At 41.9% G+C, this 21,309-nt stretch overlaps 3 protein-coding genes and 1 long non-coding RNA gene across 5 annotated transcripts; 3 read left to right on the top strand and 1 right to left on the bottom strand.

Moving 5' to 3' along the window:
- Positions 1-8: 8 nt before the first annotated feature.
- LOC134193582 (uncharacterized) lies at positions 9-1,357 on the bottom strand. The gene is made up of 2 exons (XM_062662405.1): positions 1,284-1,357; positions 9-1,227 (listed from the first exon to the last, which is right to left on the bottom strand). Exons 1-2 carry the CDS (start codon positions 1,313-1,315, stop codon positions 9-11), a joined length of 1,251 nt encoding a protein of 416 aa, XP_062518389.1. The 5' UTR covers positions 1,316-1,357.
- Positions 1,358-1,525: 168 nt separating this feature from the next.
- LOC134194285 (uncharacterized) lies at positions 1,526-5,116 on the top strand. The gene is made up of 4 exons (XR_009972183.1): positions 1,526-1,595; positions 1,655-1,882; positions 4,918-4,944; positions 5,103-5,116. It is a non-coding gene; the product is annotated as an uncharacterized LOC134194285 (long non-coding RNA).
- Positions 5,117-5,280: 164 nt separating this feature from the next.
- LOC134194284 (collagen alpha-1(XVIII) chain-like) lies at positions 5,281-14,976 on the top strand. 2 transcript variants are annotated; one of them, XM_062663212.1, is made up of 17 exons: positions 6,548-7,092; positions 7,220-7,292; positions 7,531-8,046; positions 8,492-8,555; positions 8,717-9,297; positions 9,419-10,078; positions 10,140-10,404; positions 10,467-12,044; positions 12,111-12,341; positions 12,829-12,887; positions 12,962-13,093; positions 13,165-13,249; positions 13,317-13,422; positions 13,519-13,597; positions 14,028-14,222; positions 14,387-14,502; positions 14,563-14,976. In XM_062663212.1, the coding sequence occupies exons 4-17, from the start codon at positions 8,492-8,494 to the stop codon at positions 14,762-14,764; spliced, it is 4,353 nt and encodes a 1,450-aa protein (XP_062519196.1). In that variant the 5' UTR covers positions 6,548-7,092; positions 7,220-7,292; positions 7,531-8,046; the 3' UTR covers positions 14,765-14,976. The 2 variants fall into 2 exon arrangements, with proteins under 2 accessions (XP_062519195.1, XP_062519196.1); XM_062663211.1 differs by lacking the exons at positions 6,548-7,092; positions 7,220-7,292 and adding an exon at positions 5,281-6,535.
- Positions 14,977-15,068: 92 nt separating this feature from the next.
- LOC134193963 (mitogen-activated protein kinase kinase kinase 12-like) lies at positions 15,069-21,137 on the top strand. Its single transcript, XM_062662838.1, has 11 exons — positions 15,069-15,491; positions 16,131-16,322; positions 16,671-16,829; positions 17,164-17,215; positions 17,578-17,684; positions 18,422-18,530; positions 18,597-18,706; positions 18,968-19,084; positions 19,212-19,316; positions 19,495-20,251; positions 20,779-21,137. Exons 1-11 carry the CDS (start codon positions 15,115-15,117, stop codon positions 20,809-20,811), a joined length of 2,118 nt encoding a protein of 705 aa, XP_062518822.1. The 5' UTR covers positions 15,069-15,114; the 3' UTR covers positions 20,812-21,137.
- The last annotated feature ends 172 nt before the right edge of the window (positions 21,138-21,309 follow it).

The following is a 21,309-nucleotide window of genomic DNA, read 5'->3' as shown; positions in this document are numbered from 1 at the left end:
GGCACATGTCACTGAGTTGTCACTTCAAATTTAAGGAAATCATCTTCATCTTGCATGAGTTCATTCGTAGGCTTGCAGCTCGTTGCTGGCTTGCATTTGATTGGTTGAAATTCCGAGGAGTAAATTGTTTTCATTTGATGTGTGGCTTTACTTGGAGTATAGCCTCGCTCATAATGATCTCCATGCCTGATCCTTGGAGTTGTCTGCCAGTGTTTGAAATGTACGGTGTTTGTGGTATCATCATGAAACTGTCTTGTTTCACCAATCATTTGGAGTTGAGTTAGTGGGCGAAGAGGATCTGATTTGGCTGTCTTGACATTTTGGTTTGGGAAATGAGTTTTATGAGAGGTCATTGTTTCTAGAGATGACCTTGGTGGAACATACTTCTCAGCTTGTCTAAATGGTTGAGGAGGATGGTAGTCTGCACGATTATACTGGCGGTATGACAGTCTCTGTTCTGACATGAAGTGATCCTTGCATGATGGCAGGAATAGATCTAGCTCTGGTGCATGAGGAGTACATGCCCGTCTTGGTGTGGGGTATCCAGAGATGAACCCAGGATTATCTGAACTATAAGAAGTAACGCCATCAAATTTTGCTTTTCTAAGTGGTGGTGGTGGTTTTGGTTGTTTCCTATGCCTCGTTACAACAGGATCTTTGAATTCAAGCCGAGGGAAGAATTCCTTGTTTGTTGTTTGGCCATAGAATGGAGCAACACGCTTCCTAACTTTCTTGGCTACTTCAGGCTTCTTTACTTCTTCATCTTTGAGACAATCATGATCGACCATTGATTCACCATGAATTTCCCCCTGAAACTCTGTCTTTGGCTCCCAGGCTTTAAATGTTTTCCTGTTGTTTGACACATGGAACTTCTCGTTTAATCTTTGACTTACAGTAGCTGGATGAATTCTGCTGGCAGTATCTTTTTGCAGATGAAGTCTCTGACTATTAGTGTTTGCATCGCTGTTAGGATACAGCTGGTCCATAGATCCTGTGCTGCCTTCGAGGTCTTTTCTTTTTATAGGTTTCGCTCTTATTGAAAGGTCTAGTGGTTTCAAATCACGTTTCTTCATGGTCATGGCGTGAAAGTTTAGCTTCCGTTTGGGTGTACCAGGAGCTATTGTTGTATGGTTATCTTGACGCGATCGTTTGTTTGAAAGTGATCGGTATTCTTGCTGGTAGACTGTCTCCGCAAGTGGAGCTCGAGGAAGAGTCAATTGGATATGGCTGACAAGACAAACAATCACTAAATGCAGTAGCAAACCATTCAGACATAAACTGACCTAAAGTTTCGTTTTTCTTGAACTAAAGTCATGTCGCGTACTGGAACGGATTGTGTTTACGTATCTATACAAACCGTCACCCCAGTGACTACTTCCGGTTTTCATTGATTGCAATTAGGATCTGTATTCGGTGGATATGGGCAAACGAGACACGAGAATTGTAAGATTTTTGTATTCAAACCGTAGAGTATTGCACAGTAGGATTGTTGTTTAGGCGTGGGTAAATCCGATAGCAGCGGCTCGTGCGGCGGGCCCCATTGAGCCTACTGGACCGACTCTTCGCGATTATTTGAACAGAGACAGACCTACTGTGTGAGTATTTTATAAGGACATGCTGATGTGTATGAGCCTTGTTTATGATTCTGTTGTAGTGATGATGTAAAATCGTTTCTAAAAGAGAAACATGGTTCACAGTCGCTTGCTCATTGGGAGGAAGAACAGGACAGAGTGTGGAGATAGATGGTTGTATTACTGGACTGCTTGTTGATACGTTGATGGGTTAGAAATATAGAGATGAGCTGAAAAAACACCGCGAGGCAGCTCTAGCAGGTCAAAGCGAGAGTAAGAGATCTTCAAAAAAGAAATCAAAGAAGAAAGAGGTACGATTATTAGTTAAAATATATAACGATAATTTTGTTGTTACCCGAGGCCCAGTGTAGCAGGAAATTGAGTACGCGGATATTAGGTATGGCTGTACCTATTATCCTAAGAATAACAAGTATGGCGTACCGAATATTCTGTATACCTGTGTGTTCAGCCCAGGAAAGTGAGTTCGCATCTATTACCTACCTACCTGAAACTTGCCAGTTTGACTATCAGCCAGTTGTTTCAATCAAAATTAGCAGCCAGGCAACCACTGCGTAGCGTGGTCCTAATGGGGGGGGGAGTAATAAGTAGACCAGAAACCACATCCATTTCTCACATGCAAAGCCACGCCCATTTCTACTTTTCTAACTACCAGTCTACACATCTAACTAAGTAAATATTATACGTAAATTTCAGGGTATAAACAAGCTGCGGGACTGAGTGCCGTCAGTGTGCATATAAAGGAGTGGAAACACTGTTACTAAAGTCCGTGCCAAAATGTTTTCATGGCTCGCTGCGATGGTCAATTGCAAATTAAATGGCATTTTGATGACAATAGAATCTAGAAGACCAATTCAGTGCAAACGACATTGACCAATTTTAGTATTTCGTAATATAGCGAGCAATATAGGTTATCTAGTTAGTTAGAATAACCTGTGGAGAATGTACCGTGGAGTGTAAGCAAATTATTAGATAGCAGAGCCGCAGGAAATTCCATTCTCCGGTCATTCGGGTTGTCGACCTTAACTACACTTACTTAAAAATAATTGATGGATAGGCTTCTGCTTGCTTTTTTGATGCGGTCTCCTTTGACTCTACCGTTGCCGGATAGCGTAGTAAACGTCTCAAATAAGTGATAGTCATGTTCACTTTCCGTGTCCATGACTTCTCGACACTGGTTTTATCATACTAAAATGATGATGTGTATTGTCAAAGAGGTAGAGTCAATTAACGTCGTCGATCGTCAACATGCTACTCTAAGATTAAGCGGACTGTCACTGTTTAGTAACTTAAAATTATAATTTTGCTTGAAGTGGAATGACACCCCCAAAATGTTTGGGGGCTATAGCCTTCCCCAGTCCCCCCCAACGCTACGCCGGTGATGTAACTTATGCTGGAACATAAATGTATTCTGGCTGCATGCTTATGGGTGAAATCGTCCGTTTTCTAGTTCATACCTTTGCGCATGCTCAAGACATGGCTTAGTAAAAGGACTTCTTTTTCTGGTAGTTGACAAAAAGTTACAGTTAGGAATGTCGTAGTAAGGGTTGAAGGGAGGTAGTTTGTCTTGTGTTGTTACTGTATTTAGCTGTGTGTTGTACGTGTGTTAATATGCCCTCAGTGGGAACTGCTTTACTGTGTGTGATGCGATAGAAATAAATGTTATTATATTATTATTATTATTATTATTATTATTATTAATATTAAAACGTTGCATTTAAAAATGTTATAACTGACGCCGATCGCAGTTGCAGCTCTTCCGCGGAAGCTAAGGAGGAGCTTTATGTTCAAGTTTATAACTATTTGGCAATGGCATCCTATCCACCAGGTGAGGCTACGCATTGTCTAGGTTTGTCTGCTAATCAGAAGTGCGACAGAAGGCAAAGTTATTCATTCTAGAAGACAGTATTCTCTACTGCAAATGCACTCTAGCCGGGTATTTGTAAACAATCTAAGATATTCGATATACGTACCAGATTTCTTAGGATATGCAGTACAGCCGTACCAGATTTCCTAGGATATTTAGTCCGGCGTACCAGTTTTCCTAGGATAGTCAGTATGGCTTTACCAGATTCCCTGCTACTGACAGACCGTACTGGATTTTCTAGAGCTGTACTTATTCTCCTAGGAAATTTGGTACGGCTGTACCCAATATCTGGGCGTACCCAATCTGCTGTTACACCGGATATTTGGTTTTGTTGGTGTGTGCGTGTGTGAGTGTGTGTAAACACAACATTGATGATTTTTGTTTATCAAATCAATCTTTGCTTGTGCTTGACTGCATATGCCTTGAACAGGGGAGATTGCGTTTTTGCTGAGTGTATTGTTGCACTGGTGGAACAGAGGGGAGTGACAATTTTTATTTTGAATATTGGAAGAAAAGCATTATTTTTGATTATACTTGGAAGTATGCTAACGTTTAGTAGTAACGTTGTTGTCACATCAAACATAGGTTACTAGGCATGGACAAAGTAAGCGTGGTTACCAAAACAAAATTTCACCTCCTCAAATGTAATGTCTTGGCTGATTAGGCTGTTCTCCTACATCAGGGCATTAATGAAACTGTAATGATGATCTTGGGAATTGACAATGAGCCACAACTTATTTACGTACTTGCCACATGGACAGAACGGGATGTAAGTCTCGCGTAGACATACCCATCACATCTTTCTCTGCAAAGTGCTACGGTCGTAGTGCTGTAGCGATTTCAGTGGCTCTTTATATACTAAGAACTATGTACAATGCAACTACACCGTCTGCTGCTTGCTTTGTAATTTTTGTCAATTGAATTAGTTAGTTTGGTTTCAGGTACTATTGCCACTGTCTAGGGTTAAGTTGTATTGGTCTATACACTAAAACATTGTCACAGTATTTAGACATAGTAGGACAAATTATTGTCTGTGGTCATACATTTCTGGAAAGATTATGCAGCTGCAACAGATTACAGCAGACTGAACAGGAAGTTTATAGCAAATTATGAACTTGTAAGCTATGGTTAGATAAGTGGTACTTAGCAGATATTGTCCTTCTGCTAGATAATCATCTAAAGTAGGCAGGTATTCTGTTTGTGATAACTATTGGTGACTGTGATGCAATATTGTAACAATATTGCATTGAGTTTTTATTGTTTTTTTTTATGGTAATAGCTAGATTTTGAGAAATTTTAACTTAAATAAACTTAAGTGACACATAGTGAAAGAAGCATTGCAGCCAAATATTGTGCTGTGGTATCTCTTTTTGAGCTTAGCAGTGTTACCATTACTGTAATCATTGAACCAGGATTGGCGAGAGCTAACTGCTGTACATTGTGTTGATTTTGTATTTGCAGAAGAAAATGAAACAGAAGTGGAGAACAGTGAGTTTCTGGCTTTCTTTGACCCCATTGCTGTCGACTAATGTTTTCTGGCCGTCTTTTCTCTCATTGATCATTTCTTCTCTTGTCTCCTCTTTGTGGTTCGCTCTTGGTCAAGCTGCCTTCTTCGTCACCAACTGACTCTTCCACACTTTGTAAAGAGAAAGCTAGCAGTCTGGTAAATGTCATGTTAATATTGTATTTTGACGGTCTGCAAATTTGTCTTTTTGGGAAATAGGAAGGTAAGAGGATGAAATCTAAACTAAAGCGAAAGAGAGGGTCTGTTTCACCAGAAAGAAATGAAAGTGAAGTAAGTTAGCGGATGGTTACATTTATTTGGAGCTTGACAGTTTGAAGCTACTTGTAGTTGTTCTTTATTATTGGTGTGCACATGTGCAGTGAACCTTTAGGGTAGGTAGTTTGTACAGTGTGTGTGTGTGTGTGTGTGTGTGTGTGTGTGTGTGTGTGTGTGTGTGTGTGTGTGTGTGTGTGTGTGTGTGTGTATGTGTGTGCGCATGTGTGTGTGTGTGTGTGTGTGTATTTGTGTGTTTGGGTTATGATGTATTTGCTCTACTGATAAATTTTCAAGTTATGGCAGTTTTCTTGTCTTGAAGGCAGTTGCAAGTGATCCTGGATACTGTAAAGAAGCGCGCGCGCGCGCGCGTGTGTGTGTGTGTGTGTGTGTGTGCACTGAAGCTTGCGCCATAGATTCTTTCACATTGAAATTGTAGTTGGTTTTATTAATTAGGTGTCATGTACATTGTGGATGCTACTTTTAGAAAAATTGTGGTTTTCTTACTGTATTACCTCGCTTAGAAGAGCATGCTCTTATAGCGCAAGGTTGAGCAGACTGCCCTTATACCTCGAGGTATAAGGGCATGCCCTTTCAGGCGAGGGAAGAAGCTGTTGTGGTATCCTGGTAACAAGCATGCACACAAAGCAAATACTGATTCACGTCTACTACCTAAAAAAGCTAAGCAAGCATGCAACCGTTCTATGCACATATTATCTAATGACTGTCTTCATATTATAAAGCATCTTCATCCTAATTTTCATCCCTGCCTTCATCACTGTGTTCTTCCTCACTGCCATCTTTCTCATCTTTCGTCCTCACTGTCATCTCATTCGTCCCTTTGCTTGACCCATCGCTGAAGATTACTTCGCGGTACGCCGCTGTCTCTTGCTGCTCTTGATAGGTTCCCTCCGTACTCATTTTACTTTTCTATCGCAGAAAGCTTCCTTTTCACCTTATACGAAATTCTAGCCTTTCTCTCTGTGCTTTCAGTTTCTGTTTCAGCAACCTCCAACTCCTCCGCAAACTTTTCCGATGCCATCTGGTAAATTGCTAAACTGTGCATGCGCTGACGTTTTGAGGTCCGGGTGTTTGAGGCTACCTTACTTACACGGGCATGCCCTTACAGTTGCAGAGTGTCGTGAACACAATTTCTGCTCAACCTCACCTATAAGAGCATGCCCTTCTAAGCTAGGTAATACGGTATGTGTTGCATGTGATGTGTTTGTCTCATAGGAAGGTAAGGTGAAAAGACAAAGACAACAGATTGATTGTCTTCCCCCAAGACATGTTGACAGTAAGGTGAGAGGAGATTTGGTATTTACATATCTGTGTTGAGGTGGAGGCTGATGTAAATTGGAAACTTTCCATGTATCACATATTGTATTTCTTCTAATGATTTCTTAGGGAAATGTTTCATGTACATGTGGAAACGAGCAAATTAAAGTGTAACATCACTAACTTAGAGATGGGCTTATCAAGTTTAGAACATGGGTGCATTTCTTTTACCTCTTCTGCTCTTCTGGAAGAGGCCTGAAGAGTCACGCGACCTCTTCTGGTTGTTTTTTTTGTGCTTCCCCCCTTCTTCTGAAGTGTTAGAAGAGTCATGAGACCTCTTCTGGCCGAAAGACAGAAAAGGCAGAAGAGAAGAGGTCTCGTGACTTGTGAGACATGTGCATTAGAAACTCGCGTAATGATTAAAGGCAACGAGCCGTCTTGCTTCCTTTACTTTGGAAACCAAGTCCACCAATAGCAATAATGAATTTTTACATCTACAGCTGCTGCTAATGTGTGTTTGCCAAGGACCCCCTTTGAGGTGCCAGAAACAAAGGCAACAGTTGCAGAGATCGCCTCTTCAGGTAGAAATTTGATTTCTTCTAGTGAAAGCCTTATTATGTATACAATTAATTTTACAACTAAAATATGCTGCAAACTAGTAATGCACATGCTCAGCTTTTCTGAATCCTCTTCTGACTGTTTCTTTAGTTGGGTTTTTCTGATTAACTGCACATGAAGAGCAGAAGAGGCAAAAGAAATGCTGTAGTATTTGATTGAGGGGGTGAGGGGTGTGTGTGTGTGTGTGTGTGTGTGTGTGTGTGTGTGTGTGTGTGTGTGTGTGTGTGGAGGAAAACAAAAAACAAGAGTTTTTGTAGTAGCGTCTATAGCAGCAATGGTTTCACATCTAGGGAATGTGCAGTTAGTTAAGTGTTTTCCGTCTCTAGCTAGCTAGGTGCGTGGCTAAGTACGTTCTGCATTTCTTTTTGAAGTTGAGCTTGCAATGTAGTTTCTTTTTGTAGATTACAGAAACGACTCCCTAGGGACATGAATCACTATGAAAGTGCAGACTAGCGTTGAGTTCCTAGCTGTAGTAAAAACTCATTTAATTAGTCGTCTTGGTGTGATCACGTTCTGTTTTATGTCTTTTGTAAATAGAAAAAGATAACTGTAGCGGAATTTCGCTGAAATGAGTAAAGACTGTTGACTTAACATCTGGTCTCGCCATGCCATGCTGTCTGCTTTAGAACAGTAGAGTCAAAAACAACTGTGATGCGGTCAATAATAGTGCACAATTATGACAGACGGTGCGGATTCTTTGGTGGTCGTTGCCGGATCCCTATTGGCTGAATCAAGGCTAAAGTGTAATGCGCTACTTAGCGGGGGAGGGACTAGTAATGTGGGCATTTCCTCATATCCCGTGCAGCAACCTTCTGAGAACTTACTCGAAGGTGACAAGTGTGCGTGTGCTCTTGAACTTGGCGGCTATTCGCCAGATTTTGTGAAGAGGCGGTACGGTATCTGCTTGCTGTGAAAAGGTAGGTAGACATGTACATGTACATGTACGTTGAGCTGTTATGTTAGTCTGGTGTCACCGGGAAGCTGTCGATCACATGCGCGTCGCAGTTTCGACTTCAAATACCGCGTCGTTTGTCTAGAATCGTTAGCCGTAGTTGTTTGGTCTCATTTAGTGCTGTCGGTTAGGTCGTAGGCCTAACTGATCGAGTTACGTTGATGTACGCCTCTTGCGGATTCGCTGGCTCTGATTTTTCATTTGATAGCTTGTTATTTACGGTTTGCGGATTGACGAATCGGTGCAACATCGTCGCTAGCATCGTTGTTTGCGCGTTTTCTTATCATAGTGTGAAATGCTGACACTTCGTTCCGTTAGCCACCTGCAACTTGCAGAAAGCGTTAATTTAGGGAGTTTGCTGTCGCGCAGTTGTGTTGTTTGGGTCTAAGCTGTGTTCGGCTGTGTTGTAGATGCACTCATGCATAGTGATCTTCATTAGTTGCATTTTGCAGCCTGCGAGAAGTGAAGTGATAGGTAAGAGAGATGATAGTTATTGTATGTATGTACATATAAACAGTGGATGGGTGTGCTTGTCATGATACATCATCATAATGATGAGATAGAGATAGATTGCTTTGCGGTTAGCAACAAAGTCTTACGGATTTCGTTTTCACCGTAGTTCTTTGCGTATGTAGATCTTCTCGCAGCCGTTGGCGTAAATCGCTCATCGGTCAAACTGCCTGGAGGCATAAGTCGGTCGATCTCCACAGATGATGTTGTGACGTACAAATTCAAGTCTCCGAGTCTCTTTCGTCCGGCTGCGGAAGTGTTTCCTAATGGTGTACCCATGGCTTTCAGTGTAATTGCCGAGTTTAAGTTACCAAGGAGTGGCGTTGTAGTTGGTGAGAACGTGGGTGAGGAATATCTTTTCAGTATGAACAACGCAAACGACTACGGGATCGTCCTTGGGCTGTCTGTACAAGAAAACCAAGCAATGTTGACTTATACAGACCCTAGGGGAAAGCCAGGAATGGTTGACAAACGGGTGCTGAGGGGAATCATAACTCCTGGCGTTTGGACGACGATCATGATAGTAGTGGTAGAGAATACTATCTCTTTACACACCAATTGCGAGACAGAGCCAACTGATACTCAAGAATTGGGACGGACAATGCCTCCGCTTCGCCTTCACAGAACAGGGAATGTTTACGTCGGACGTAAACTACCAAACAAGAAGAAGCAAGTGGGAACAAGCGTAGATCCTTTGCTGTTTAGGGTAAGTTACTTAGATGTTTATGTGGGCGGATACTTATATTACCTTATATTACCTTACATTACCTTACAGTAGCATCCCCCACAAAAGTTATTGGATATCCTTGTGTTATGACTCTTATTAGGGTGGCATGCGGAGGCTTAAAATGTTCTCCGATTTCAATTCAGCTCTCTCAGGATGCTCCCACATTGTGGGAAAGGAACAGAACAAAACTGTGTCTGAGGTTACATTGCCAGGAGTGAGACTGGTTCCTGGACCTCTTGATGCACAACTGCGTCTTACTATTCCAGATGGCTTTCTAAATAATGGACGAATTGAGCGTATTCCATGGGAATATGTCATTTCCTTTGGACAGACTGGAACATATACATTTGTGAAGGGTCGAGTGCATCTACATGCCAATCAACTAGTATCAGCAGCAGCAACAGGAATCTCCAGAACCCGATTGAATGTTAGAGTATCTAGGTGGTTGAACAAGGCCAATAAACAGTTGCAAAAGTTATTTGAACTTCCTGGAGAAATAGTCTTTGAACCGACCACTGATCCAAGTGAAGATTATGCAGTTGCACTACAAGGACCTATTCCTATGACAGCTGCATATTATGATGATAAAGGGACTATTGAAGGTGTTCTTATTATAAATGTTTCTGCAAAGTCGGGACCTTATGGGATTGCAAGAAATGGCTCTTTCTTTTTTGACAACAGAAGAATCATCAACGCTCGAGTAGATTATCGGCACAAGAAGCCTTACACATTTGAACAGTTGAGGGAGTTTGAGTATGATGTAAGGTTGTAATGGAAAATATACTTTGAGATGTTTGATTATTAATACAATGTTTGTGTAGCCTGACTATCTTCAATCAAAATTGAATCAACTAGATATTGTGAAAGCATTTGCCAAGGGAGAAAAAGGAGAGAAGGGCAGTCGTGGTGTCATGGGTCGACATGGCTTACCTGGTATGCAAGGGCCTTCTGGACCCTCAGGGTCTACTGGCATTCCTGGAAGTAAGGGAGTTCCTGGACTTCCAGGCCCACCAGGAACTACTGGATTAAAAGGTTTGCCAGGGAGAACGGGATTAAAAGGATTACCTGGACCAAGAGGACTTAAAGGTTTGTTCTCTGTTGAGTTTAGTGGCTTGCTGAATTTTCCAAACTCTGCACGTTCCATGTAGGTGACCCCGGTGAACCAGGAAAAGATGGGGAGAAAGGAGAGAATGGATTGCCAGGTCCACGGGGAAACGATGGTTCTCATGGAACGATTGGAGCACCTGGTGAAAGAGGGTTACCCGGACCACCCGGTGATCCTGGAACAGCTGGATTACCTGGTTCTAGAGGCCCACAAGGACTAAATGGAACTGGACCACCTGGATCTCCAGGATTGCCAGGAATTAATGGGCAGCCAGGGCAGAGAGGAGATGCAGGTCCTGTTGGAGCATCTGGATTACCTGGTGAAACAGGACAGAAGGGAAATCAAGGTGAGAAAGGTGAACACGGAGAGAGAGGTGAGCGGGGTGAGGATGGATTACCTGGACATAAAGGATCCACTGGAGAAAATGGGTTACCAGGTCAATCTGGAAAGAAAGGGGAGCCTGGAGAGAATGGACGGCCGGGTACAGATGGTCTTCGTGGATCAGATGGACTCAAGGGAGACAAAGGTGAGCAAGGCTTACAAGGTGCACGGGGTTTGCCAGGAGCACCTGGTATACTTGGTTTAAATGCATCCTTGGGGCTGAAGGGAAGGAAAGGTGAAAAAGGCATTAAGGGAGTAAATGGAGACGAAGGGTCTAAAGGTGAAGCAGGTGACAAAGGAGAAACTGGTGGTGCTGGCAGAAGTGGACAACCTGGTGAAAAGGGTGAGTCTGGTGTGCAAGGAATGAAAGGAGAACAAGGACAGATGGGAATGAAAGGGCGTAAAGGTGAACGAGGATCGTCAGGGAGAGATGGCTTTCCTGGGGTCCGAGGGAGCCCCGGAGAACGTGGAGCTAATGGATTTAATGGATCAGTAGGTCTTAAGGGCACAAGAGGTGAAGCTGGAGAACGAGGTGAGAAAGGCGATGTTGGCCCAGAAGGCAAGAAAGGAGAAATGGGACTACCAGGGTCACCAGGTATTGCCATTGGCAAGAAAGGTGAGAAAGGAGAAGAGGGTAGTGCTGGAGACACAGGGCGTCCTGGTAAAGATGGTCGTGATGGAAGAAATGGTACAGACGGGAAGATGGGAGGGGTAGGGAAGCATGGCAAAAAGGGGCAGAAGGGAGACGCTGGTGCAGTCGGACAAACTGGACGAGATGGACAACAAGGAATTGTTGGAGAAGATGGTAAAGATGGCAGTAAAGGTGAGAGAGGAGAGCAAGGATTAAAAGGGGAGAGAGGAGAACAAGGAGTACCTGGTCCACCTGGTGTGTCAACTGTTGTTGAGGCGTCAGGAGATTTGGAGAAAGGGGATAAAGGGGAACCAGGACTTCCTGGAGCAACAGGATTAGATGGATTGGCTGGATTACCGGGAACTATGGGTATCAAAGGTGAAAAGGGGAACAAAGGGTCAGTTGGAAGGAATGGTGACAAAGGAGAAGGTGGCGATCGAGGGAAAGATGGAATTCAGGGACCAAAAGGAGAGAGAGGCAGGCCTGGGGTAGATGGACGAGCGGGCTTGGATGGAGCTCCAGGCATTGGAATTCGTGGGAACCCTGGCTTACCTGGGGAGCCAGGAAAACAGGGAAGCAGTGGGTTGCCTGGAGAGAAGGGAAGTAAAGGTAGTCGTACATCAGTTGAGATATGTTTGTTTGTGTGTAATGACATTATGTGTTTGTAATGGGTAGGTGAGGCAGGATTGATCGGTGCAAAAGGTGAATCTGGCATTGTCGGGCCACAGGGTGTTTCTGGTCTGCATGGAGCTAAAGGTCCACGAGGTCTGCAAGGTCTTCCTGGTCGTCAAGGTCCTCCTGGTGAAGGTTTACCTGGAGTAAAGGGACAGAAAGGGGAAGGTGGACCAGTAGGTCCGAACGGCGGCAGAGGCCTTCGTGGACCAGTTGGACCTATAGGCAGAAAAGGTGAACTGCAGTCAATGGCTTGTTGCTATTTATTACATTGTATTTTATTATTTGTTATTGTGGCTAGTACAGGGGTTGTTGAATCACCCTTGATGGTTAGATGTGTGTTGAGAGTATTGACTTTGGTTATTGCAATTTGATGTATGTAAGCATATAACTGAGTCTTAATTTAGAGATAAGAAGGCTATGACATTGCTGATTGCACATTTTGTAGTAAGGTTTTTAGTTTGACTTCGAAGTAGGGAAAAGGGTTTCTGATTTTTAAGGTAACTTGTAAGTACTGATAACAATGCAGGATGTAGTTATGACAATTGCAAACTTGAAATGTAATCGTTTACAGGTTAGTGAGTGGTGTGAATAGTTTAATTTGTGTATTGTAGGTTGTGTGCTATCTTTATTATCATAATGCACTGTGTGCTATCTTTATTATCATAATGCACTGATGGCTTTTACCTACAAAAGGAATTATTTGTGCTTTAATTTGCAGGAAGCACTGGAAATAAAGGCCAGAAAGGAGAATTAGGGCCACCAGGACAGCCAGCAGTGGTAAGATCTTCAAAGAATTTAACTGTTTGGTGTTGAGATGATTTATTGGTGTTGTTGTTTTTGTTGTTGTATAGTTTAACATGTTTGACAAGCTGATTGACATAGAGACCATCTCTAGTCCTTCCGAAGGTTCTGTTGCTTATGCTTTAGAAAGCCATGGCTTTTATTATCGCCGTAATGGAGAGTGGCATCGACTTCTTGTGGAGGTATGCTGATTAATGTGTGAAAACTCAAGAGTACCAGTGTGGGTGGCATGGCATTTATGTGATGTATGTAGAACCCTCCATGTGGAGATGGTTATGTAGATGAGTCTACTGAAGAGTGTGATGATGGCAATGCTTTTCATGGTGATTCTTGTGTTGGTATGTAACTTGGAATGGCAGAGAAACAACTGAACACAGTTACAGAATCTTGTTGCTGTTGTTTTAGCTTGTAAGAGAGCTACTTGTGGCGATAACAACGTTTGGATAGGTGTGGAGGAATGTGATGGTGATGAATTGCTTAACAGAAGTTGTGAAGTTGTTTATGGCCCTGGGTGGGTGCACATGCACTTATGGTCTTTTTTGTGTAGAAAGTCGTTGTTATTATCTACTCGTGTGCTGTTGTCACACTGATAGTATTTGTAATTTAGAGCACAAGGGAAGCTAGCCTGTACTAACAATTGTCGTCTTGATCTATCTGGCTGTCGTGCAGTAGGAAGACAAGATAAGGTATGGCTAGAGTAGGACATGTTGAGACTTTTCTGAGGGGTGTGCATAGATGCATCAAGGAATGTATAGTTTTAGTATTATTTTTGTATGGTTGCTTTGAATGAAATATAGCATTGCATGGTGATTGTTTTAGGGATGTCCAATGTACTCGTAACTTTATTCATAACTCTGATTGTGACCAGGTATGGCTAGTAGTAGGACTAATAGCTGTGAGCAGGTCAGTAGTTAGTTTATAGAAGACATAGAAAGGCAGGAAATCAGACAGTCAGTCAGACTAGTGTAGCCTGGTAGGTGAATAAATAGATGATTACACCCGTTTATTTCTACATTTTAAGCGGTGGAAAGTGTTGTCTTTTATTAGGAGGGCTAGCTTTACAGTCATTGTTGTTCTTTTCCCAGACAATTGACTGTACATGTGTTTTCTTGTCAGGTTTACGTGGCATCTTTGGATAACTTGTATAGTGGCAATTTGGGTGGCATAGCAGGAGCAGACAACATGTGTCGAGAGGCTGCAAAGAGAGCTGGTAGGAAAGAGGTCTACAGGGCACTACTAGCTTCATCGATACAGCCATTTTGGTGGATTTTGGCATCTCATGATTATGGTGCCCAGATAGTAAATATAAAGGTATGAGTTTGTTATCAGATGATGTTTTGTATCACTTTTGATTGTTGCCACGTTTTTGACACGGCTGACTGCTTGTTTGCAGTGTGTTTTGGTGTTTTGTCTGCTGGATTTATGTTTGTTGTCTGCTTGCATTCTGTTATCATCTGCATATTGTTGTGTGCTAGGATGAGCTTTTGTTTCCTTCTTGGGATAATTTTGTGGATGGACGTGGGGCCAGATTTTCACAAAATCTTCAAGTCTACACGTTCAGTGGTCATCCTCTATCAGAAGACTACTCTGGGTATGTGTATTGTGTTTTAGTCTCAGTCATGGATGTTGAGCTAAGTAGGTGGTGTTTTAGCATTGGCAGCTATCTCTGGCATGGCTCATCAAAAGATGGCAGATCAACAGACCTTAATTGTAAAGACTGGTTCTCATCTGAGCGTTCAGATAAAGGCAGAGCTTCAAAAGCAGCAGAGTACAAACTACTACAGCAATGGAAGCGGCCTTGCTCAAATTCATATAACGTGCTGTGCATATCAGTGCATTCAGGCGATAGCTAAAAGGAAGTAGCAAGGCAGTTCTTAGAAGGACTGATGATTTGATGTACCTTGTATTCATATTTACACTACACTTTTTGAGTATAAATTTGTTGCTGTCGATATGCCTATGGTTAGCTAATGTTAATAGACAAATATTAACGTTGTTACAACCTGTATCCTTAGAATTTTACTTATTGGAAAGCATACAGTACCAATACCACTACAATACTGAATTTGGAGCTATAGTAGTTATACTAAACCTTCACTTGTCTTAATTTAGTGGTCACGTGCATGACGTCACGCGGCAAGTCCCGTATAAGCTGACCTCAGCGTTCTAGGACATCTCGTACAGTGTTTCACCGCGTGCTAAAATGACCGACAACGACGGCATGATCTCTCAAGACGCTCCTGAGTTATGCGAAATGAGATCGATCGCGTTGAATAGTGCGTCAGGAGACGCAGAAAGTCAACAGAGTCAGAGGTCTCTAATCGGCGGACTGTACAACTGTTTCCAGCCCTTCTTTGCCTTTCTGTACCGTTCGTCTAAAGGCGAAATGGAAGACGATGATTGGAATATCAAGTTCGAGGACATCAAGGAACTGAAATGGTTGGGAAGTGGCTCGCAAGGCGTCGTATTCCTCGGTGTCTACAAAGGACAAGAGGTCGCCGTCAAGAAAGTTCGTCATGAGAAGGAGACGGATATTCGACATTTGCGCAAGCTACAGCATCCTAATATCGTCGCATTTACGTGAGGATCTTTGTGCAGCTCACGTGATTCGATGCAGGCAGTGGGCGTTCCTTGTACAGCTTGTACATTACTGTACAGTGGCTACAGTACAGTACACTGTATCGGATTTGCTGCCATCTTGGGCCAAGCGCTGTGGCCAAGTTCTTGTTACAGTGTGGTTTTTGTCCTGTATAGTATCATACCGCGTTCTGCGTAGGCACCTGTTGGCAGAGGCAGTCAAACGCAGTGTGAAAGATTTTTCAAAAAAAATTAATTTAGAATGACCTCGTTCCTTGTTTTGGATCAAGCACTTCAAGCTGTTTCTGGGTCTGGGGTCACTAGTGTCATAATATATGATATTGAAGCCAATGCATACTCGAGACTTTGGGATACTATAGATGGCCATGCTATTACCATTTCTGTTTGATTGTGGCACCCAAGCATGCAACAAGTGTGCGTCATCCTTGATCTTGCTCTTCAAGATGGCGATGGATATGGGAATGTCTGCTGCTTACCCCTACACAGTCTACTTGTACCTCACTAACTTTGCTTATCTGTCTGATTGTTTGCTTAACTGTGTGCATCGCATTTACGCATACACAATACACATACAGCACAGCACAAACCATGTCTTTGTTATATTGTAAGACTATATTCTAGGGGAGTGTGCACACAGTCTCCTTGTTATTGTGTTGTAATGGAGTATTGCTCAGAAGGCCAGCTGTATGATGCTTTGCGATCAGACAGAGAACTACCTCCAACGGTTGTTAATGATTGGGCTAGGCAAATAGCTCATGGGATGCATTATCTTCATACTAAGAAGATCATCCATCGTGATCTCAAATCACCAAAGTAAGATGATCTCTGACTGTATGTTGCTAACTGTATGTTGCTAACTGTATGTTGCTAACTGTATGTTGCTAACTGTAAAGCTATTTGGGGATTTAGCATAAATGATAAATGATATGAATAACGAAAGTCTGTTGAACAATTATTTAGACAGACTAGTTGACGCTGTTGTAGACAAGATAAGAGTATATTATGTGCTGCTATATAACTAAATAGACATTTGATTGTATGAAATAGCAATATAATTCGTAGAATTGTCACTGAATGCTTAACAAAGGATTCACGATCATTTAGAGACAACAAAATGGTAAACACTAATGAGAATTTCAACAAAGATGTATTATATTCTAGTGTTCTTATTGCTGCTGGTGATGTTCTGAAGATCTCTGACTTTGGCACAGCTCGAGAGCTGGGGGAGAAGAGTACCAGAATGACATTTGCTGGTACTGTGAGTTGGATGGCTCCAGAAGTGATACGTAATGAACTCTGCTCAGAGAAGGTGGACATTTGGTATGTCAAGTGTTTGCTCGAGTAATACAGATATGAAGTTTGTATAGAAACATTTTAGCTGTATATCGATTGCAATCGGGTGGAAGAAACAAGAATTCTCTAAACTTTAAAGTTTGTTTTGTTGATGAATTGATTGAATGTATTAAGAGATACAGTCTTCCAGTCAGCAGTTTAAATGCACTGGGAGATGCATTCTGTTAGTAGATACAGTAGTCTGTACTAATGTGTTGAGAGATGCACTACACAGTAAGCTAATGTATTGAGAGATTCGTTATTTTCATTCAATTATGTGTATTATCTATCTTTGTTGTCTGACTTGTTATGTTATCTACAGGTCATTTGGTGTTTTACTGTGGGAGCTGTTGACATGTGAAGTGCCCTACAAAGTAGGTGTTTGTTTTATGTAATTAGTCTTGCAATTTGCAATTAATATACTGTAATACATAATAGTTATTAGGCTAGTTTCAGGGTAGAAGAATGACTTGTGACTACAGTGTTCGGATGTAGTTGTATAGTATGGTAACAATGCAAGGTGAGGTAGACAGGGACAAAGCCAAGAGTTGAAGTTCTGTTGTAGTTTAATTAAGGGTATACAAAGACATTATGCTTGACAGATGCTGGTTAGGTAAGTTACTATGAACTGGCTGTCATGCTTGTACATGCAACTGTTAGTAAAAGATCTGAGTCATTGTAGTAAATGATCATTGTTGCCAAACATGATGAGGATGGTGTGTGGTATGTCTTGCAGGGTGTGGAGTCTTCTGCCATCATATGGGGCGTCGGTAGTGAAAGCCTTCATTTGCCTGTTCCATCAACTTGTCCGGAAGGATTGCAAATTTTACTCAGACAGTGTTGGTATGTATGCTGGATTGTATTCACTGTGTATGTTTTATGCCTGCATGTGGGCTCCCTGTTGCCAGTGGAAACCAAATAACCAGCTGTATATTTTGGACCTTGAAATGAGCAGCTCTACGTTTTGGGAGGTTGATCTGGGAGATGACTGTTGCCTTGTTAGACTCATAGGGAGGTAGACAAGTGTTAGCCTAATAGGCCAAAGAGCTGGTAGTAGTGCTACCAATTAGGCATTAAATAGTCCAATTGATTTAAGTACCTACTTGACATAAAATATCTAATTGCACTCCTATAGGATATTCTAATTTTTGTTGCAATTAGATGTTGTATGTTAAATACATCATAGGATGTCAGGCCTCCTTACTTGCTTTGGTGTGTGGGCAGTAACTGAAAACAGGCCTTACTCCACAGGGCGAGGTCACCTTCAGCTGGTTGCATGCCACAAGCTTGACCTTATTTGATGGGTCTCTGATTTGAGGTGTTGTTTTACGTGTTACTCTAGCCACAGGATTGGATAGTTGCAATAGTCTTGATGGGTCTTGAGTTGCCCCATCAGAAGGGTCTATGGGTTTGTCGTGGATGATTAGACAGATGCAGTCAGGCTAGTGTGTACATTGTGTTTTGTTAGCACTTTTTATAGTGCAGTGTAATACCTGTATATGTAACTGGATTGGCTGTACTTGCATAGTAGTTTTGATTTATCAGCTGTGGTTGTTTTTCTAATGATGTGTGTGTTTTAGGCAACGAAAGGCAAAGAATCGTCCAACTTCACGACAAATTATTATGCATCTTGAAATTGCTGCTGAAAATTTTCTTTCTATTCCGGAAGATTCATACTTCAAGTCTCAGGTATATATAAATCTAAGAGCATTTTGCAAGTTTGATCGTTGTTTGCTTATGTATTTTGTATGTCAGGTGTCATGGCGTGAAGAGATCAGAGCACAGTTTGTAAAAATGAAGGCAGATGGGACACACTTACAGAGGCTTGATGAAGAGTTGGTTAGAAGAAGAGAGGAGGAACTTAGGTGGGTTTGTAATGATGTGTAGTTTGCTATACTAGCTAGATATTTATTTTAATGTTGAATAAATTGTGTATTGGTTACTTTGTTAATTAATCCAGAGGTTTCTGTATTTTTTGGCATTTGTATTGATTAAATTATGTTTGTACTCTGGCATTGTTGTTTGGTTTGCTTATTTCTTTGGTGGCATCTATTTGTTTGTGGGAAGTGTTATATGTCATGTGATCTGAATAGAAGTGACATTTACACATGTGTCTGTATTGACAGGCAAGTGCAAGATGTCCGTGCATTGTATGAGAAGAAGCTAAGCACCACTACCAAATTGTATGATGAATTGACTCTTTGCATGGAACAGCTAGAATCGAAGCAAAGGGAATTGGACACGTAAGTGAAATACTTGTAATTTTTCATATCACAATATGACATGCAGATAGATTGAAGTACAAAGTGGTTAATAGACAATTTGCTAGTTCACTGAATGTGCAGTAACATTGCATTAACATGTTTATAGACGAGAGAAACGACTACAATTTTCAGAGAGTTCATCTCGCACTAAACGGAGAGGGACAAAGTCAGGGAAAGGAATGAGAAGAGCAGCTAAACAGGCTGGACAATGGTAAACATGTTGGCATGTTTCATGTGTAGTTTTCTAGTGTGTGTATGCTACATGCACATTTGTGTTTGTCATGTCTGTGTTCACTGCTCGTTGCTGTTGTCTATATTTATGTATGTGGTTGTTCTTTTTATTCTTGTGTTCTGTGTATGTTGGATGTAGCTATTGTTTATTGTTCTAGTCCTGATAGTCCTCCTGTTGTCAGCTGCCTTTCTGTATTGGATGCCAGAGAGGCTGTGGAATCAAATTGTGGCCAGACATCTCGGCAATCAAAGCTGCTTTGTCAGCAGCTGTCTACAAATTCCAGCTTGTCATCTTCACTTGGTGGGGCTTCACCTGTTCGTCGCTGTTCTTGTGGAAACAATAGCAGTTCCCGTTGCTTTGTTTGTATCGCGAAGCGTCGACACTCAGAGATATCAGAGATGGAGGAAACCCACCGTTCAGTCATGCACAGCTCTTCACATCATGCCTTTCCCATTGAGCAAGAACCAGGACTGACAAGTACCTGCAACTCACATTTGGTCAGAAGCAACAGTCACCAAAGTGCAATAGCTGATCGTGCGTGTGATGTATTACCATTTCCTGGGCATGCTCAGTTGGTAACAGCTCAAGTTCATAATGAAATTCAAATAGCTGGGCAGAATAGTGTGTTGAAAAGAGGATCTATTGAACAGACTGATGGTAATGATTCAAGTTACTCTACTGATCCTGCAGTGTCTCGTGCATTTGAGCCCCATAGCAGCAGTGATGGTAATGAGGTTGATGACGAGGATTATGATGAGGAAGATGAAGACGAAGAGAATGAAGATGAGCTGGTCGTACGTTCTGCTCCAGTTTCGGTTCTTCCAGAGAGGTCTTTAGCTTGGGAGGTTGAGATGAAAGTCAAGGCAATGACGTTTCATGGAGTATGGAATGGTGAACATGATAGTGGATTCCAGGTAGGTAGCAAGTATAACTTTGTTAGCTAAGCAACGTACAGACTGGACAGATGGAAAAGCTGAGATAGCAGCAGGCAAATAGGCAGGCAGACAGATTTGTGGATTGTTCAGAACAGACAGACAAATAGGGTGGCATAAATGGGTAAGGAATGTCAGTGTAAGGGATGCCAGTGTAAGGGATGACTATCATCTTAGGCAGACTGCTGGTGAATTGTCTAGTCAGCAAATGGACAGAGTGGCAAGGAGACTTGCACGTTTTTATGGGTGGTGGACGGACTATGTGCACACATGTACTAGAATTGCCAGCAGGATTGCTGTTGCATGACAAAATGTACTTGAGCAGTTCAGTAAGTAGTAGACATCCTACTGAATGCCTGTGGATATGAAATGGGCAGACAGACAGATTGCAGGTAGTCGTACTAACAAAATGTTAGACAGACAGGTATGCTAGCATGCAAGACTGGCAACACTGATAGACATACAAACAATCTGACTTGTGAAAGATGATTTACAGCGTGTGCTTTTAGACGCCCATCAGTCTTGATGAAAACCTGGCATGAGACGACTGATCGTTATCGATGACATTTGTTCAATGAGGAGTTGCATGAAAACTGATTGTTCATTCATAGAATTATCACACGTGTTGGTTAACTTATTAATGAGCCGGTTTGAGTTGTATTTATAGACTAAACTTCAGAGCACTGTATCATATCACTAACTGCTGATATCAATTTATACTATGCAGTATGTATGTACATAAGATTTAGATGTGCCAATTGCTTGATTTGTATAATTGGTAACAAAGACAGTTTTTCTGACAATGATTTTGTGAGCGTCAATATTTAATGCGCTCTATTGAGTAATCCAACTTTTGAAGTAGCTTTCATTGATTGTCGTCTTTTGATGCTGCAGTTTGTGATTTACTGAGGTAAGGTACATGCAGGTACATGTATCAAATTTTGCTATGTTCATGACGCTTTGTAGCGCACCCACTAGGGTCTTGCAGTTATCTATGCTGACAGCAGTGATGACGTAATCACGTTTGTCACGTGCTTTGT

Source organism: Corticium candelabrum, chromosome 18 (assembly GCF_963422355.1).
Source record: "Corticium candelabrum chromosome 18, ooCorCand1.1, whole genome shotgun sequence".
NCBI classification, from domain to species: Eukaryota; Metazoa; Porifera; class Homoscleromorpha; order Homosclerophorida; family Plakinidae; genus Corticium; species Corticium candelabrum.
Note: the sequence above shows the minus strand (reverse complement) of the source record. Positions and strands in the feature narration are given on the sequence as shown.

Bases quoted from the DNA above. Each gene is read 5' to 3' on its own strand.
- LOC134193582 (XM_062662405.1), bottom strand. From the start codon at position 1,315: ATGACTTTAGTTCAAGAAAAACGAAACTTTAG. The intron at 1,228-1,283 runs GTCAGTTTATGT...TTGTCTTGTCAG, and splicing joins CAAGAAAAACGAAACTTTAG to CCATATCCAATTGACTCTTC.
- LOC134194284 (XM_062663211.1), top strand. From the start codon at position 8,492: ATGCACTCATGCATAGTGATCTTCATTAGTTGCATTTTGCAGCCTGCG. The intron at 12,888-12,961 runs GTAAGATCTTCA...GTTGTTGTATAG, and splicing joins CACCAGGACAGCCAGCAGTG to TTTAACATGTTTGACAAGCT. The intron at 13,250-13,316 runs GTATGTAACTTG...CTGTTGTTTTAG, and splicing joins TCATGGTGATTCTTGTGTTG to CTTGTAAGAGAGCTACTTGT.
- LOC134193963 (XM_062662838.1), top strand. From the start codon at position 15,115: ATGACCGACAACGACGGCATGATCTCTCAAGACGCTCCTGAGTTATGC. The intron at 19,085-19,211 runs GTAAGTGAAATA...ACATGTTTATAG, and splicing joins AAGCAAAGGGAATTGGACAC to ACGAGAGAAACGACTACAAT. The intron at 19,317-19,494 runs GTAAACATGTTG...TTATTGTTCTAG, and splicing joins GCTAAACAGGCTGGACAATG to TCCTGATAGTCCTCCTGTTG.